General features: G+C 39.4%; 1 protein-coding gene across 2 annotated transcripts in view; it reads right to left on the reverse strand.

Moving 5' to 3' along the window:
- MCTP1 (multiple C2 and transmembrane domain containing 1) overlaps window positions 1–19,110 on the reverse strand; it is a 158,991-nt gene extending 139,881 nt beyond the window's left edge. For both annotated transcript variants that reach the window (XM_044446288.1, XM_044446290.1), the window contains exons 1-4: window positions 19,010–19,110; window positions 8,338–8,480; window positions 7,300–7,379; window positions 3,666–3,774 (exon numbers count right to left, since the gene is read on the reverse strand). In XM_044446288.1, coding sequence (XP_044302223.1) covers window positions 3,666–3,774; window positions 7,300–7,379; window positions 8,338–8,480; window positions 19,010–19,070 — 393 coding nt within the window. In that variant the 5' untranslated portion in view covers window positions 19,071–19,110. The remainder of the gene's footprint in view (window positions 1–3,665; window positions 3,775–7,299; window positions 7,380–8,337; window positions 8,481–19,009) is intronic.
- Between the last annotated feature and the right edge of the window lie 203 nt (window positions 19,111–19,313).

The following is a 19,313-nucleotide window of genomic DNA, read 5'->3' on the forward strand; positions in this document are numbered from 1 at the left end:
ACGCATTGCTCATTCAACTGGGCCCCTCTGTTGACACTTTGCCATGGGATCAATGGCAGGCAGGGGTGGAGGGTGGCCTGCATCTGAGAATTCCTCATCCACAGAGACCCCTCCTTGTAGCCCCGGCTGTACATCTTGGCCATTTCCAGCAACTACCTGGCTTGGTGAAGAGCCTGGCCTTGGAATAATCACCTCCTCCTCCTCCTCCTCCTGTATCTCAAAATCTTAGCCTAGCCCATCCTCTGCAATCTCACTGAAATATGTTTCACTTGCTGATTCTGAATCATCATCTAGAATACAACCAGCAGTCCATGGGAACAATTGTCCAAGACTGCCATCCAACAGAAAATGATAAAATATTAAATTTCTTATTACTTTCAAAACCCACTATCAGTTGCACGAAGTAATATAACTGTACAAAACATATATCATGCATAACTGTATTTTGCTTTTCAACCACTTGTCTTTAAAATAATATAACTGAACACTATTTTTTTAATCATCAGTAGGCCAATACTGACATGTAAGTCTCCTAAAGAAAAAGCCCTATCCTATATATGTTTTAATGCTAAACCAGATAGGCAACTTGTGATTCTGCAGATTTATCCTACAATTCCCATGATTTCTCACCATTAGCAACGTTGGACTGGACTGATGGATACTGTAGACTAAAACAAGTTATCTGTCCTTTCTCTAAATGCAGGACAGAACTACAACCTAAGCATGACAAAGGCATATCACTGAAGTAGTATTCCTTTGTTGTGCTTTCTCCATTTCCCATAATGTGGTAGGTTAGCTCTCCATATTGAGGTATCATTATGTACTGCAAACATAAGTTTTTCACATTTCAAAAAGTGTGCATGGATTGTATTATGCAGTACATATAGGTATTTTATTTGTATTTACTTGCTGTCATTAGACTTCACAATTTGCAAAGTGAAAATTTTGTCACCAGTAATTGGCGGCACCAGGATTTCAGGGAAGGGCTTTTCTAGGCACTACTGGAGATGTCAAAGACTGAACCCTCAGATCTTCTACATATGAAGATGTTCAGATACAAATACAAAATTCTGTATCTCTAGCACTGAACTACAGGCAGTTCTTAAAATGGCTTGCAACCAATAAAATGTACAGGTGCAACTGTAAAAGTGTAAAAAATGCATCTAAACTACTGATTTGTTGCCAGGGAGTGGGGTCTAAATTCCACTTTGTGTAACGTTTTGAGCCCAGTGCATGTTTGCTCTCATGCTGCCAAAATTCAAAGGCAAGTCATTGCAAAGACTCAAAGGGACCACATACAGCTTCAAAACTGTTAGGAGAAGGAGCACATGAGCCTGCTTGTCCTCATAACAGAAAGCTATTATGCAATATTTGTACTTTAAAGCCAAACACTATGCTAATTGTGCAGCATGTAGCTTAGCCTTTTCCTTACACTAGCATAAGTGTACACAAGCCCAAGTTACAGCAGGAAACTTTGGTTTGCTTTGATGAGGAGGAGAATTTCAGCAAGCAAATGGTGGAAAAAGTTAAATGATTCATTCCCCCCACCCCTCAAGCATGATAGTCCCAATTTGGATCAGGGCTATGCGTGCTTACATAATAATTTTGGCTCTGAACCAGATCAGAATATACACTCTATAAGGCACTCCCAATCTGTGTGCTATAAAGGAGGAGGGCCTCCATGGATACAGGAGGCTCTCCAGAAAATCACTCTCCACATTTAGAGGGTCATAGAAACAATGACTGGCCAGAGAGAAGGTAGCACTCTTCATTCCCCATATGTTTACATTACAGAAATTTAAACAAGCTGAATTGTACTGTTCCCCAGAATTCAGTTGCACCATAGAAACTTTTATTTTTCAATATGCAGCTTAGATGTCCTAGATCCTGAAGAATAATTTCCATTTGCTCTATGTATATCTACCTCATAAATTCCCCTTCCTTCTTAAAGAGTTCAGTTGTTCAGCAGAATTGCTGTATGACAAGGAATGCATACAAAAATCTTAGAGCTCTTTCATAAATGACACCATGTATGTCATTTGAGTGTTTGCTTTTGCAACAAAAATGATGCAGGATTGATGTCTCAACACCATAATCTTTTAAACCAGAATTAAAGTTTCTAAAAAAATAAGAAATTAGTTGACCTAAAAAGACAGGTGGTGGTGTTCTGCTACTGTTATCACCTACAGTTTTAACTACATGAATCCTTTTGCAGTCAGCCACCAAGTTCTTCTTAGAAGCATGAACTCTTTTGATATAAAAATTAGCATATGCAGCATTTCAAAGGATCGTAAGTCTGAACACAAAAGCTGTAGAACAACAATCTGTACTAAGACACTGAACAAAAGCAGAGAATGAAATATGTATCTTGCAAAAGAAGATGAGAATGCAAAATTTAAGTGGAGAAATAGAGTGCAACATTTTAGATACTTAAGACAGACGAGGGTTTAACTAAGGACTCTTTTATAAAGAAGTTTTGTGATTTCCTCCATTTTTTATGACTTGCACAAGATTTCCATCTTTACCTTACCACATATTTCTTATGTTACTTGTAATGACTCTTTCATACTGAAAGTTACTTACACTACAAGCCACTATTTAATCATTCCATCATACAACGCAAACTAAAAATATTCCACCAAGATATTTCATATCATTAGGTCTCATGCAGCCTGGGCATACCATTTTATATCCATCACAAAATTACTTGCACTGCCACAGCAAACTTTGTAATTAAAAGTCTATAGTATGCATAGTAAAAACTGAAAATAAGAATACTATATTTATGCACTTACATTTAAAACTATTCAGAGATCTCAATTTGACACAGGGTTTGCATGCTAGCTCAAGTGTATTTGGCTACTTGATATGACAAAAGAGATAAAGTAAACCTAGAATTAGTTTGTTTAAGGGTGCAGGAGAAGATATTAAACATCATTGAAGCTTTGTTTGTGCCAGTTCTTCCCTATTTCAACAGCTTGCAGGAGCAACAAAAGAATATTTTCCCCAAAAAGGGAGCAGAATCATAAAACTACACCAGACCACAAGGGATAAGAAAGTCAGAGATTCCATGGGGTTAATTTTGCTTTTTAAAAAATCTAGACAGTTTTCAGTAAATCCAACTCTACAAAATCACCTTTAATTGGTGTTGAATTAGGTAGACACACAGAATATTGGGTCAAATTTGATTTCTGGGACTTTTTACATTTGCAGTTTGAGTGCAAAATCACTGCATTCCACAAAAATGACTATTTGCATGGGGATATTGTTGTTTTCTTGTTGGCAGCTGCACTTGATGTGTTTGGATGACTTATTTCATTACAGTGAAAGTGTAATAAAACTGAAAGGCTGCAGTTTGACTGCCACAGCACTAGATCTAAAATCCTTTGTCTGAAATAAATTTTGTTTAAATCCAGTGTTCTATCAAAATTCTGTTCATACTGCAAATATTATGGAAAAGGCTGACCGAAAGTCGGGCAACTGCAGCCAAGAAGAACTGTTCCGTTCCTGTAAACATTCACTGGGAAAGGTTATATAGAAGTTCATCAGAAAATGATCACTTTTTAATATTCTATGGTGACAGAAACATATGTGATTTCTATGCATCCATTTAGAGTTAGTGGGGAAGCTACACTTACTTCCTGACATGCTTCTCATGCACTTACCATGTCTCTCTGTTGTTCTTTTGGTGTCAGCAACACTGACAATAATATAGTTCCAAGATCTTGGTCAGGGTAATGTGGATCCTTTAGACTCAATGTAACATTGATTGGCCTGAGAAAGCAATTGTACACAAACACATCTATTGCATAAATTAGATGCTTCTGAAATGTCAGGTTCTACAGTTTACCTATAGTAGTTTATAACATTTAAGAAGAGATGAACATGTTCTGCCTACAGTCACCTTCTGCCAGTACACTACCAGCTAGGAGCGGAAAGCAAAAACACAGAACAAAGAGATTGAGAAACATATGACAACATACCTTAGACATTCCCCAGGCCACTGCAAGAGCCTAAAAGGACAAGTATCCACTACTTTAACTACCCAAGGAGCACCGGACTGGGGAAGGCTGCTTTACAGAGTTACATGCATCTTCCTCATAAAAAGCACTTTCTTCAAGGTGCACAACTGGTCAGCAAAAGAAGGAACATAACCATAGAGGAACATTCATCTGTAATTGTACCATCTTTCACTTATTCCATTCATAAAGAAATCCAAGCACAGAAAAGCTGGAATGCAATGGACTGGCACTGAATTGTTCCCTTGATATAAGGCCTAACGGTGGAGCTTTTTCTAATTTGAACAAAGCTGAAACACCAGAACGCCACATGTGGACGGTTAGGGTTAGGGTTAGGCAGATGCAACTGGTGCAAAGCATGGTCTTTGAGGTTTGTGCCATGCCCCTCCTGAATGCCTCCCCCCATTATGTTGAAACAGCTAGCTTTGGCTCTTGCTTTAAACCTAGCCACCCCGCGGAACAAAAGTTCCATTCACTACTTGGTCTCCAGCCTGTGCTGCTTGAGGAGGAGAGAGGACAGCATTAGATTCTGCCTTTTGTTTGATGGAGGCAGCAAATGTTGCAACTGTTCCTGCACCCTAGGGCCAGAGCACATGCAAACATCCTGCCCCCATTTCCTCTGTGAAGAGGAGGAAGAGCAAGAGCTAACTGCTTTTCTTAATAGGAAGGCAAGTAGAAGTTCATATGATATTCCCACCAAATTCATGGTTTGCACAATATAAAAGAAAGAGTCAGAGCGGCTTCTTTTACCTGCCTCATTTCTGTAATTACCTGAGGATTGCCATGTCATCCAGTTCTAAAAATGTAAGAAAAGCCATGCTGAATCAGATCCACCTAGTCCAGCACTAGGTGGCAAATCAGCTGCCCACAGGATCCCTCAAGCAGGATGGGTACAAGACCTCCTCCTGTTCAAGCTCCTCATGCATTACTCTACACTTGCTTACATTGAACAGCATTTGCCATTTTGATGCCAATTCTCAAAGCCTGGAGAGATTCCCTTTGGAGCGCCTTTTGGTTTTAACCACTCTAAAAGGTTTAGTGTCATCAGCAAACATGGCCACTTCACTACCCACTCCTAATTCCAGATCATTTATGAACAGGTTGAAAAGTATTCATCCCAATACAGAACCCAGAGGGACCACACTGGTGACATTGCACCACTGGGAGAAATAGCCATTTATTCCCACACTCTGTCTTCTGTTTTTTACTCAGTTTTATTCCATGACCTCTTAGTTTGCCCAGGAGCCTTTGGAGAGGGACTTTGTCAAAGTCCAAGTTACTTTTGGAAGTCCAAGCAAACAGTCTGCTGGATCAGCCCTTTCCACATACTTATTGACACTCTCAAAGAACTCCAACAGGTTAGACAAGACTTCCCCTTGTGGCAGCCATGCTGATCCCCCCCCCCCCCATGAGGGCTTCCAAACCACCCTGCAACCCATGACTTATTCTAGGGTTCTGGGGTAGTTTTAGCAACCATGTCCACAATCCAGCTTCACTGGATTTGGGTAACACAGCAACCTGTTCAAGACATGGAATGCAGGACTGGCCTGTGCAGGGCAGGGAAAACAAACCACCATGTCTTATTTTCCTTTCCCAAGTAGGAGAATGCAGCCAGTGACACTAACCATGCAATACTGCATGGGCTGTAGATAGCTCATTTCACACAGGAATTTGCACAACAATCATGCTGTTAAGAGAAATTATAGAAATCACCCCAGCACATATACATGGGGGGGGTTGGGTGAAAGAGAATAAGCCATTATGACTTCCCCCACGTATGATCATGCAAACTGGGTCTCTGGAAAAGGTACCACTCTATTTGTTACCATTTAAGAGAGAAGGAGCAATGGGTGGTTCCATTATGTGAAATTTTCTGGCTCCGGAAGCACATTTTGTCACTATTGTTGATATTAATATGACTGATTAAAGATTGACTCTTCAGGAAGGAGTTTAATTCTGACTGAAAGTAAATGAACCTTATTTGGTTTACCTTTTTGCTGCTACTCTGGAAGTTTAGAATCACATGGTGCATAGTTAAACTTGGAAATTTACTTCTGTATAATATACTGATGGCCACCTATATGGATAACTTCAGTAAGGAAGGAATTGGACAAGCTCATGAAGAAGGCTATTAACATGCTACTTCCAGTATCAGAGGCATTATACCTAAGTACATGAGTCAGTGGGAGAACATGCATAGAAGGATGCCAACGCACTCATGACCTTCTTGCGGGTTCCAGTGGGCAGCTGGTTGGCCATTGTGCAAACAGAATTCTGGATTAGATGGACCTTTGTTCTGATCCATCAAGGCTCTCCTTATTTCTTATGGACTGCTCTTGTGTACAAAGGTTAGGTAGAAAAAAGTACCCATGACTTGTAACATTCCCCAGCCAATTATTTTAAAATAAAGCTTTATTGGTAAAATTGGTAATATGATAAAATAATTATTTATGAAATAAATCCCAAATTCACACGAAAAACCAGCAGGGACAGGAGTGGATTCCAGGTGATCAGAAAGCCAAGAATTTTCATTTAAACTCTCAAAGCATATGCTGATATCCATCATCCTTGTGGGTGGGATCCTAGGACAAATTTGGCTTCCTTTCACTACTTGTAGGGGAACTCCAGGGTACTTAATTTGAGCAGGCCTCCTACAATTCAACTATTGGGTGCATGATCCCAGACATACACATGTGTAATATACTAGCATTAACTCAAAAAAGCAAAAACAAACCAAACCCCCCCCCACACACAAACAAAACCAAAAACCTGTTGTCCTGTAACACCTTGGAGGCGAACAAATTATGGCAGCCCCCTCCAAGCTGGTGCCCTTCAGATGTTTTAGACAACAACTCCCAGTTTTCCCAACCATCAGTCATGTTGCCTAGAGCTAATGGGAATTGAAATCCAAAATATCTGGAGGACACAGGATTGGGCAAGACTGAACTATGGCACAAGCTTTTGTAAAACAGAGGCCACTTCATAAAGCATTATTCTCAGTGGGAATCAGTGTGTGCACATGGACTTAAGAGGTCCAAAAAAGTATTTGAAACACAGGAGGCTGCCTTACACTGAGTTAATACTGTCATATGACAAGGAAACAGTCTAACCATTTAATTTACAAAATTAAAATGTATGCATAACCATTCTGAATAGCATTAATTGATGATAGCAATCCTAGCATCGCTAAGGTAAAAGCTGAGGACACAGTGGGACAAGTAACCATTAAGTCTATATTAATAACCAGAATTAAATTTCCAGACACAATTCAACACAGTACCTATTTTGCTCTAGTGAACTGAGGTCCAAAAAAGCAGATCCCATAAAGTCATCTTGAAGCCCAAAGTCATAATCAAAGACCTAAGATGAAGAAAAGAAAAAGTATCTCTTACTTTGGGGCATTCCTTTAACAATAGATTTGGAAGCATACCAGAATAAATTTTATACAACATATGATTTCTGCTTACAAGAAGTGTTTTTGATGGGGCATCAAATTACAAAACAATAATACCTATGAAACTGCAAGTTGCATTTTTTAAAAGAGCAGTTGTAATTTCTATTATGCTTTTCCCTTTCCTGGCTGGGCAGTATCACTTATGAAACATGAACTTATGTTTCACAAAATGATCCCATTTGCAAGAAGAAACTAACTACAGGTTAAACATCCTGTAGTTAGTTGGGGCTATGCAGGGGCAAGCAAGTTTGCGACCAAATGCCTCTTCTGCTTTGCATCTGCTTTTGTAAACAATCCAGGAACCAAAAGTTGGTTGTTGGGTTGAAAAGCAGTGTTGTTTCTCTCTCCTGCAACAATGCCGAGTTCTGGGATTAAACATCATAGAGAATGACCCAGTAGCAAGTGTATGGGTGGCAGTGTGCTTGCTCGGGTTGTTTAACCCATAGTCAGACATCACCTGCAAACCAGGTAATACATTTGTACTCTGAATAATGCTGAAAAATATTAACAAGAGAAGACAGTGAATACAAAACTTTGTAAACCTTGGTATACTTTGTTGAAATTTCTGTTACAGCAACATTAAGTTGCCTAACATTCGAATGCTAAACTTCAGAACTCAGTGGAATCATGTAATGGGCCAAAACAGACAATACTTTAACTCTGTCTCCAGCAGCTACATTTTTTTTTACGAGATAAATCTGGATCATGGAGGTGGGATTAACTCTTTTTCTATATACTATGAGCCATAGCAAGACTGAAGCTTTTCCATTTACTCTAAAGTACAAATTAAAAGATGCAAATTAAAAAAAATTAAAATTACATCTGTTTTGGTTATATTTTTAAGCTTAATTGTATGCATCTCACCTTTACATACAGCTGTTCCCTTAAGTTTTCAATAATGATGGAACTTCTTTCTTCCCATACAGGATTAAGAGTCTTATGGATTGTTTTGCTTCTGAAGATTTCTTTTCCACCAATTTTAAACTTGACATATGGATCACTTGTCCCTAGAACAAAAATCAAGATTATGCATCTGAATCATTTGGTCTTTAAAAGATGACCAAAATACATTTTTCAGAAGACTAGAAAGTCCAATATTTTTAAAAGTTTAGAGGATGATCACAGATAAGAGAGACCAGATTCCAAAAAGGCAGCTGGAGGAAAAGCAAAATTTTTCCCAAAGATATATACTTATCTCCATATAAAGAAGCTAGGCAGGACTCCTTAAAATTTATTGTCTTTATGAATTATCTTTATGTATATTCTCATGAACAGATCATTTGCAATTTCCAACACAATCCTAAGTCTACTGCATATAGACAGCCATAGGATTTTTCACATTCCCAGGCAGGACAATCACTCTGACCTTGTACAGTGCCTGCTCCAAAACACTGAGCTTTGCAGGTAGGAAAAGACCCTAACCTTGCTTAGATGTCCCTAATCTATCAAGAAGGTTATAGGAATCTTCATAGGATTATCCTCTTATTTGTTTTAGTAATATGTAACAAATAGGCTAAAAGTTTGTGTGTTCCACAATGATGTAATTTATTTTTGTTACTAATTTATATTTGAATTGCTTTAGTTGTGCATTTTGGCTGTTGCATTTTGCAAAAATGATGCCTATAAATAATGAATGTTATGGAATTATATATCTGATATAAGGGATTTGTACATTTTAGGAAACAATGGATATGTTTCTTTTGAAGTTCTTTTTAAATGTTATCTCTGGTTTTAACATCTTTCTCCCAAATAATGAAATTTGCATTTAATACTTTAAGCAGAATTATGTAATTCTCAGGACAGAAAAAATAAACTTCAGTATCCTCTATGAGAATGTATTGTTATAACATTCAGATGACCCTTTCAGAGGTTTAGTAACCTTATTTTAATCTGAATTAGTTTTAAATTAGGTGCTCCACTGTCACCAAAATTAGGCAGGTAATGAACAGTTAGAATGCGCATAACACATTCACATGCACATTGTTGTACAGGAGACCACAAATGCAGCTCTACAAAGTTAAACTCTTTCTATGAAAACATTTAGGAGAAAATTGTAATATTTCATTTAGCCACAAGATGGCAATATACACTACTCATTTTAGTTTATGATTAGATTCCATGCTTTGAGTAAAAGTTAGTTCAAATCAGCACAGTAACTCATAAATTGTCAGCACACAAATGATTTTTCATAAATTGTTCTTTGCAAAATGCATAAAAATCTCTTTCCTTCCCTTGAATGGGCACACACACACAAATCAAACATAAACACTGCATTACCAAAACACACAATGCCTGAAAGACTCTAAACTTAGAAGTTCGTGGCATCCAGTGAAAAGCGAGAATATGTCCCTGTTTTCCTGCTATGCATTTACACTAACAGACTTGTTCACCTGTCTAGCTGGAATGCCTTGGAGAGAGAGGGATGGAAACAGGAATGGCTTCAGATATCCTGGCCTGTCCAGTTTCCTACTCTCCACCCAAAACACCTCCTTCTTCTCTGAGGTTGCCTTCCCAAAATTGGAAACCAGCCAGTGAAGTTCATTCCAATTGGACTGTCGGGGAGCAAGAAGGGGAATCAGCTGCTGATCAAAACTACAAGCAGAGCTCCAATGTTTGTTCAGTCTCCAATCTTGAAGCTAGGAATCCTGAAAATCTTATGATATCTCCCATACCATCTAGGGGCCATAAGATCACTCCCTATGCTATTTTTTTCATGTCATGTTAGAATCATGGAAAACTGTACTTTCCAAATATAAAAATACAAACAAGTCAACTAATGTTTCACTGAGTTGTGAGGCAAATGTATGCCTACATAAAAAGAATGTTCAAGTTGCATTTATTTGTGGCACTTGGGAAAAAAGCATCTCATGGCTCTCTTAAAAAATTAGTTGGTTGACTTTATTTGAATTCTAGCATTAGTATTGCAAACAATAATCAGAATAGCAAATCTTACTGTGTGAGTGGGTCTGTGCTTGCAAAGTAAACTGGTCATTCACTTTGCACACATCAAATAAATAAGAAAAATGTCAATAAAATGAGTTCACTGGAACCTCTACTCTAGACTCAAGAAAAAACAAAACCTGATGGCTTTTACTGTGGTTGTTTACCTAGGATAACTATATCCTATCCATAAATTACATGAAACCATCTTCCATTCATTTCCATTGTAAATCAAAATGCAGAAAAGCTGATAGAATTATCTAAGTAAGCTAGTCCTATCCCACTACCACCCAGGAAGGGAAAAGCTCTAATACAGCAAGTAGCTTTCTAATGCTTTGTTTTTAACTAATGCAAGATTTGTGTAGTCCACAGACTCATGCTATGCTAATTACAATAGCAACAACCAATCTGGGCACATGGTGGCACTTTCTTCCTGCAGTTCAGTCCTACAGAGGAATAACAGGTTCTTAATATAATCGTGCATTTAAACAAGACAAAATCCATGAACAATACTAAACTCAATCCTGTGGATTCCTTTATGGAATCACTACATTTTGTGTTTGGTCTTCCCTTCCTCTTCCTCTTCCCTTCCTCTTCTCCTGTGTTTGACTTTCCCTAGCATGATTATCTTCTCCAGTAAGTCTTGCCTTCTCATGATGTACCCAAAGCACAACTGCTCCAGTTTGCCATTTTTACTTCCAGTTCCTTCAATGCTGCCTTTCCAAGTGGCTTGGTGAGGTCTCTTTCTTCCCTCCACACACAAATTCACACAATTCTTATTATCACCTTACATTTATATCATACCATTTCCTCTTGCAAAAGGGGGCTTTACATATTTAACTGGCACTATATTTTTATCCTGAGAGCAACAACCTTGTGAGGTAGGTTAGAGTGAATGACTAGCCCAAGGTCACCCAGCATGCTTCATGACCAACTTGAAGCTAGAACCCAGATCTCCTAGGTCCCCAGTCTGACACACTAACAATCACGCAGTGCTGCTCTCTATAAAAGCAGTGCATCCCCAGATCAGCCAGTAGTCACCTGAAGCTGGCCTCCTGACAGGACAGGAGTAGAACATGCTTGCTGAAGGTGCCCTGCTGAAGGAACGAAGGTAATGTCTGGGGAAGGTATGCACCAATGATCATGGGGCGGCTCTACACAACTTCTCCAGTGGGACCTTCCATCAGAGGGCTGCTACTGAAGTAACAGTCCTACTTACTAAGTGGGCTACTAAACCCTCTGGCACCACCAAATTGCTGATGCTATAAACCATAGCAATACACTCAGTGAGCCAGCAGGCAAGGGAGGCTTATAGAGACAGCCAGGTCATCCCTGAAGTTCTCCTGCAAGTGATAACATCTGTCACGATAGCAGTGTTTGATTCCTTGAGCAGGACTTCCTCAAGGTTCAATGACAGAGGCATGGCTGGGTGTAATGGATTGCGGGGGCTGCTTTAAGTGCAGGCTCATTGGGCTGTTTGGGCATCCTCCAGGTTGGTTAACACCAGGATGCTGAAACTCCTCCTCTTCTTTCATGTTTCTCTTTTGCTGTTGTTGATTTCACTCTGCAGAGAATCTTCCTCGCATCACAGGACAGGAAATCAACATGTAGATCCCAGGAAGTTCAAAATAGAGATTGTCTTCCAGTGTAACTGACCTAGTTCCTAAGAACAAATTCCTCATGGTGTACTGTAAAAACTCTTCTTCCTAATGGAAGACATGTAAGTACTTTCAGCTTATTTCTGTAGTGTTGTAGCTCCAAGATTTCACACCCATTTTAATATATGCAGCAGGCTACAGCTCTCAGAGCTATCATTTCAAGTTAGTAGACTGTTAAATAGTAATCACTGAGCAAAATTCAAACTTCTTCACTGTTATCTGGCCTGACCTCCACTGACAATTGGTTCACAAGATTAGAGATGGAAACAGCAAATTCCATTTGAAATTGATGGGTCCCCAGGTACTAGTTCATATTTCAATTCTAAAGTATCACACAGTAAACTACTACTTGCAAGATAGTAATTTTGCTGGATATAACATCATCTAGATAGCCATAAAGCAACTTCAAAGGCACACCATAATAAAGCATGGCAGGACTGCTGACTTTGTAATAGCATAAAAGACAGTGAAGACTTCAAGGGGGTAGGAAGAACTCAGAACAACTGTAGGATTTGTTTACCATGAATTTATCCATCCCTGTTATCAACTCCTCACAGGCTTGACCACTCTCCGAAATAATCTGCTCCTTCCACTTCCATCCTGGCCATCTACCTCCACTTAAATGCTAACTCATGCTGCATGTCCGATGCAGCTAATGCTTTTGGAGAAGAACAAAAGAGTTGGTTAACTGTAAATTTGTATTTTCCTCCTTATTTGCCCTGTCCCTAGCTAAGCAGCATATTTATTTATTTGTTATATTTCTACCCTATCCAACTGCTCAAGCTCTCTAGTTGGTTCGCAACAATTACAATACAACACTATTAAATGCAAAAGAAAAGTTTAAAACTAAGACTCTTACCTCTTCTCCACCTTCAATCCTCTCTTAAGGTTGCTGTTTTGCCTCCTCACTCCACAATCTCTACCCAGGATTTTGCAGCCGTTTTCATTACTAAGACTGAAACCTCCAGCTTGCTCTTGCACTTCTGCCAGTTGTTCCTCCTACCATGCTTTCTTCCCCAAAACATATCTTGACTGATGAGTTGACTGCCCTGGTATAACCTCTTCTAATGCCTCCGTATGACTCCTCGATCTTCTCTCTTTCACCTTCTTAGTTGTCATCTCTGCCACCATTATCCCTTCTTCCTCTACATAATCAGCCTGTCATCCACCCCACCAGCTTCTATTCCACATGCCACTGTATCTCCCCAGAGGGGGGAAAACCCCAATGATGGCCTTGTCACTTTAAATCTATATGCTTCTGTTTACCTTTCATTCTCTTTGGCTTTTCTGTTGCCAAGTGATTTTCTATCCTACCTGATTCTCTTTGTCTGCCAGGACTCCACAATTTTGTCCTTGGTTGCTTCTCTCTACCTGTCTGATCAAACACACGGCATTTCCATAAGCAGAAGTTCTTTCCCTGCTTTCTCTCTCTCTCCTGACTCCTCAGGATCTGCTCTCTTGGTTTTCTGCTTTATTTCTTCAGGTAATGGATTTATTAGGCGACCCATCATCATATGATCTCTGCGTAGCTCACAAAACAATATTAAATTACAAAGTAGTAATCATCCCCTGCCCAGTAAAATAATTATAAAACATCATAAAACTTTCTGACAGAGAAAAATAAAATTACCTAGCAACTCAAATTACCTAAACTCCACTTACACAGAGATTTTGTTCCAAGCACAAATCCTAGGCAAATAAGAAGCCCTTTGCTGTGATCAGGAAAAACATAAGATGCCAGATTCCCTGCATGGAGAAGGCCCTCTCCCTAAGTACTGGCATAATATTAGCAAGCACCCAGTCTGCAGCCCTTTCCTGTATGTTAAAAATAGTCCCAAGTACAACACATTGCAGAAGGCTAAACAAGATGTTACTGGAGCAAGGGTAACTGTGGCCAAACTATTTCCCATCTAGGTATGGTCACACACTCTCCCCACTCTAGAAAGGGGGCCCATCTCTCACTCATTACAAACTATTCAGATAGCTTCCTCTGATTCTGAGGAGGGGGGAAAGTTCAAGGTTACCCAATGAAACTTCTTAGTCAGAAGGTGAACTTTCTCAGGCTTGTTCTAGAAGAAAGGTTTTCAGGAGAGAGGAAACATATGCGAGACCCCGTCCTTGGCCCTGTAAGGAGGCAGTGGAAGAAAAGAGCTGCCCAGTTAGAGGGTCTTTGCTGTTCCTTCCATCTTGCCCTCAAGCAGCAAGAACAAGGTGGAATCAAAAGCTTTACTGAAAGGGAGGGACAGAAGGGAAGTTTCTAGTTTGGATTCAACTCTACTTGGTAGATACTTCTCCCTCAACATTGGTAGAATGCATTTTAGAGTTGATAATGTTGCGTAATCTGTTAAGCTGCAGTAAAAGAATTGCATTTCAAAAGATTGTCTTGAGTGTGACAACCAACAGGAAAGATGAAAGAGACCAGGTCACTCTCTCCTTCTCCCACACTGTCCCTGGATGCCTCCATTTGGGAACAATGGCTGAGCTTAAGTCTCAAGCTTAATATGTCCAAAACGTAACCTCTTACCTTTACTCTTAAGCCCCATACGTTTCTATACCATCCAGCCTGTTGGACATTTCCCCCCTGTGTTCCCCATTGTCAGACTATAGCCAAGTCACATCAGATCTCTACAGCATTTCAAATATATGGTCCTTCCTCTGTATCTTCTGATCATGCCCAGGCTACTGCAATTTTCTTCTCCTTTCCAGTCTTATATCATCTCACTCGATCTTCTGCTGTCACAATCATTCACCTTTCTTATCACTCTGATTACATGATATGCCCGTCAAATTCTTCAAATCCTTACCCTGTCTTTCTTTCCACCCCCAGATCCAAACCAAGCTCTTAGACATCAGAGTTCTCTATGACCAGCTCCAACATACATTGCAAGCTTGAAAAAAATCATTATTGCTCCTTCAAATGTGCCTGCCCATTCTCCTGTGTTGCTTGTAAGCTTGAAGCTGTGTCCAAGAACATGATTTATGATGCCATCTCTCTTACTTCCTTTAAATACTCCCTTAAATTCATTTTTTTCGTGACGCCTTTGTTTCAACTCTCTAGTTCCACGCCTTCTGAAGGGGCAGGCAACATGCAGCCCACAGGCCACATGTGGCCCATTATCTGGAAAAGGTGTCCATAATTTGGCCAAATTTAGTTCACATGCAAATGAGAATAATGTAACTTTTTTAGCACTCTGTAGTATTACAAAAAGGTGCACCACTGAATCAGCAAAAACCTATTTCCACCCAATTTTTGTGGTGGCATCTGGTGAATGAACCTGTGGTATGGATTCAAAATGTTCTCCACCAGCTGCCCTAAGTAAGCCTAAGTATGTGTACCTGAAGCAGCCGCATATTTGTTTAAAAATATTTATACCTTCCTTTTTCTCTAATACAAGAAGATAGAAAACAAAAAATGTGCCTTACAACACATAAACACTCAAACAGCAGCAGAAAACAAAATATAACCATGTAATTATTTAATAGCTGTAGACTGCTTAAAAACCAAACTTGTCAAGGCAACAGTTCAGTGTTCAAAAGACTTTCCCTAAAAATTAAGATTTTATTCCAGCTTGAACAAAACAGTAAGATGGGTTTCTCTGTCCTCAGAAGGGAATTCTAGAGCCTAGGTGCCATCACCAAAAAGGCTGTCTCTTGTTCTACGTGCATTTCTTAGAATGTTGGATACATCAGAAATATGGCATGTCCTGTCTTATAATTTTTTAAAACTACCTATCCCGTCAGAGTTCCAATAATTCCATTCAGCTGTAAATCTATTTGAGATATGGACAGAATGACCTCTATACATTGCCTTAAGAGCTATAATTTTTAATGTACCTCAGACCTAGTAATCAGAGTTCTACCCCTTTCAGTCAGTTTGAGAAGATGCATGTAAGCTCCTCTCTGAGGTCAGAAAAGCAACCCCAGAGAGATCAAAGCAGCATTTTGAGGGGGAAAGAAGGAAGCTGGGGTGGCCAAGATAAGCTCCAACAGCCATCTATTGAAAATGCAGAAGTCTCCAAGTTCAGAGGGTCACACTCATCTCAATGGGATGGGATCCTTATTTACTACAATACAGATAAAAGTGATTTAGAATATGTTATTACAATGACTAGACTATCTCTCTGAATTATTTCTTATTATATTCCCAAGGCATCCTCTCTGAAGTAAATGAAGCCCAGAGCCCCAGATAATTTAAATGCCATCTAAAAGGCAATTTACTATTTTTGCCCAAGATACCCTTTACATAAACTTGACAGATTCACAACTAGTATTTGTGCAAGCTTATAACCTCTAAAATCAACAGCTTCTGAGATAAACCATTTTCCATCATAGCAGCAAAATAGAGGGCTATTTTGGGGTAAAGAAAAATAACCTTACAGGCAGATTCTTCCAGCTTCACAATATACATCATCATGAAGCATGGACCCATGACTTGGTTTAGTTGTGCATCCCTAATTCAGATCAGTATCACTGTGCTCCAGAAGAGAATCTAACCTTCCCACAACCAATGTTTCCTTCCTACAGTTGTTGCCCCTGTGGGAGAAGGAAGCTAACAGAACACAAAAAACCTCCACTGATGCCAGTACAATTATTTTCTTTTCTGTTTTCCAGTAAAACACTGATCAAAGCCTGAATGGAGCTGTCAGTTTTTCAGGCCTCCTTACTACCTCTCTGATCACTTCCATTTTAAGTGCCCAGGTTAAACTTTCTTTAGCCACAGATCATGGCAAAGGCAGAAGCAGCTGCAATTGAAGGCGCAAGGTTGCTAGGTTGAATCAGTGTTTGATTCAATAGTCTCCTATCCCTTAGTTCAAATGTTGGCCAAATAAGTACTAAGAACACAATCCTATGCATATTTAGACAGTAGGGTGTTGGACCCGATGGCCTTCATGGCCCCTTCCAATTCTATGATTCTAGACAGATAGCTGGGTGGGCTGGCACATCTTGAGAGTTGAAGGCCTTTTTTCTATTTAAATATGCACGGAATTGCTTTATAAGCAGTCTGTCTTGGCTCTATGCATGCAGCACATACACAGTCATTTTAGCTCTCCCTCACCATCTGTACAGTGGATCATTCTCTTTATTTCCAGTTCAAGTCTTACCAGAACTACACCCCCTCCACACACACACACACACACAAGGTAGAGGTAGCAGCAAATATGGGGAAATCTCAAGGGTTCCAGATGTTTCCAGAATATTTATTTAATAACTGAAAACATTTCTGTGCAATACTAAATTAGCCTAACAGCTCCAAGGATGGTTTAGGAATGTTTAGAAAAATCCTAAGGAGAGGGAACTCTCAAAACAATACTATAAACCTTCAGCGGCACAGAATGTGACTCACTGCATGAAGAAAAAAGACAGTCAAGTGGGAGGATAATTGGATTACAAATGCAAGAACGGGAGAAGAGGGAAAGAGACACATGCTAAAGGTGTAGAATGAGCTATCTAATTGTCTGAATATGTCATTTCATCTCTAGTCAATCCATGGAAGAACTGCCACCAGTGAAATAACCAAAGATGGCATTATAGCTGGGATTTGGTGCTAACCCCCACTCCAAATAAAAACTTAAAATGGAGTGGGAGAACCCAACATGGCCCAGTGAGGAACATGTGTGCTAAGTGAAATACTGACCACTGAAGAAAAAAAGTAGGAACACCAGAGGGAGTTGAAAGGAGTGGCTGGAATCCTGAATAAGAATACTCCAGCCTGCCAGTTTTCATGGCAGAGCCCTATCCTATATACAATTACATTGTGCATTGGTATGGTGCTGCTAAAAGTGTTCAGCCTGTGATAAGAAGCGCATGCAAAAAATGCATATAATATCATGTCAATACGATGCAAGCTGTGAACAATGCTACAGAGAATAACAGTGAACCTCAATATGAGGTTGTCATTTTCAGCAGCAGCCCTGTCTTGTTTTCTAACTTTTAATTCTTTCTTTACATATTCTGCATGATTAGTCAAAAAGAAAGGGTCAATTCAACACCATTATATCAAAGATAAGCAAGCTCTGTATTCATTATTACATTTTAGCGTTGGCGGTTCCTAGGCTATGCACATCTATGGTGTTATACAGACATCATGCTCTGATATATCACATCTGATATAGTCTAGCACCTGCACAAGTATGATGAAAATGACCAAAGCTATGCTATGTGGCCATTCCCCCATCATTAGATCCCTCAGGTGACTGGCCCAGACACCAAGACTAAATATTAAACTGAGTCTTCTATTCATCCCAGCCTGACTGCTGAAGTTCCAAAGCATATTTACTAAACTACTGCCTAATGACAATAGAAAAGCGCCAATATTTTCAGCTTTTAATTCATTCAGCTGCTAGATAAATATTACTTAAGTCATGCTACTGTGTGCACATAACATTTTCTGTATGCATTTTCCATTCTTCAATGAATTCTGAACATTCACAAACTGAAATCTATGAAAATTTAAACATGGATTTAAATACAAGAATGTAAGTAGAATGTAAATACAATGTGCTTGGATTCAAATTCCCAGCAAGCTCCTGCAAATATTACTAGCCTCATATATTATATATAGATGAAGAACAATTCTGGAAGATTTCTTACAAGCAGTGCATTTCTAGAATGCAGCTATAAAATAAAAGTGTGTGTCTGAGATCTCTCAGACCTTGGCCAATGGTATTTGTCGGAATAGTGGTTTTGTCAGTATGGGACAGTGAAAGTCACCGTGGTGTAAGAGTGCTGGAAAAAGGCTCAGGAGGGCAGAGGGCTAGTCCCTGCTCAGCCGTAGAACTCACTGAGTGACTTTAGGCCAGTCACAGACTCTCAGTCTAGCCTTCTGCCAGCACTGCTGTTGTTGTGAGGATAAAAAGAAAATGAAGAAAACCTTGAGAGTTGCCTTGGTTTCCTTGTAAGTGGAAGAAACAACATATATACAAAAATGATAATCTTACCTCTTCGATCACGGGCAGCTAAATTATGACCTCTTTTTAATGTAATGTCCAACTGGTACATTCCGGGATCAGTCAGGGATAGTTCTGCATTACTTGCTCCAGCCGGATTGATTCTCTAGAAAGCATACAGAAAATAAAGACATGATGTCCAACAAGTTTAATATCCACTCCAAAAAACCCTGACATTTTGTAGAGATATTCTTTAAAACAAAATCAAAGAAAGAAAGAAAGAAAGAAAGAAAGAAAGAAAGAAAGAAAGAAAGAAAATGATTAAAGGCAGCTGTGTTGGCCACAAGAAAATTGT

Source organism: Varanus komodoensis, unplaced genomic scaffold, assembly GCF_004798865.1.
Source record: "Varanus komodoensis strain SLA01 unplaced genomic scaffold, ASM479886v1 scaffold5, whole genome shotgun sequence".
NCBI lineage: Eukaryota > Metazoa > Chordata > Lepidosauria > Squamata > Varanidae > Varanus > Varanus komodoensis.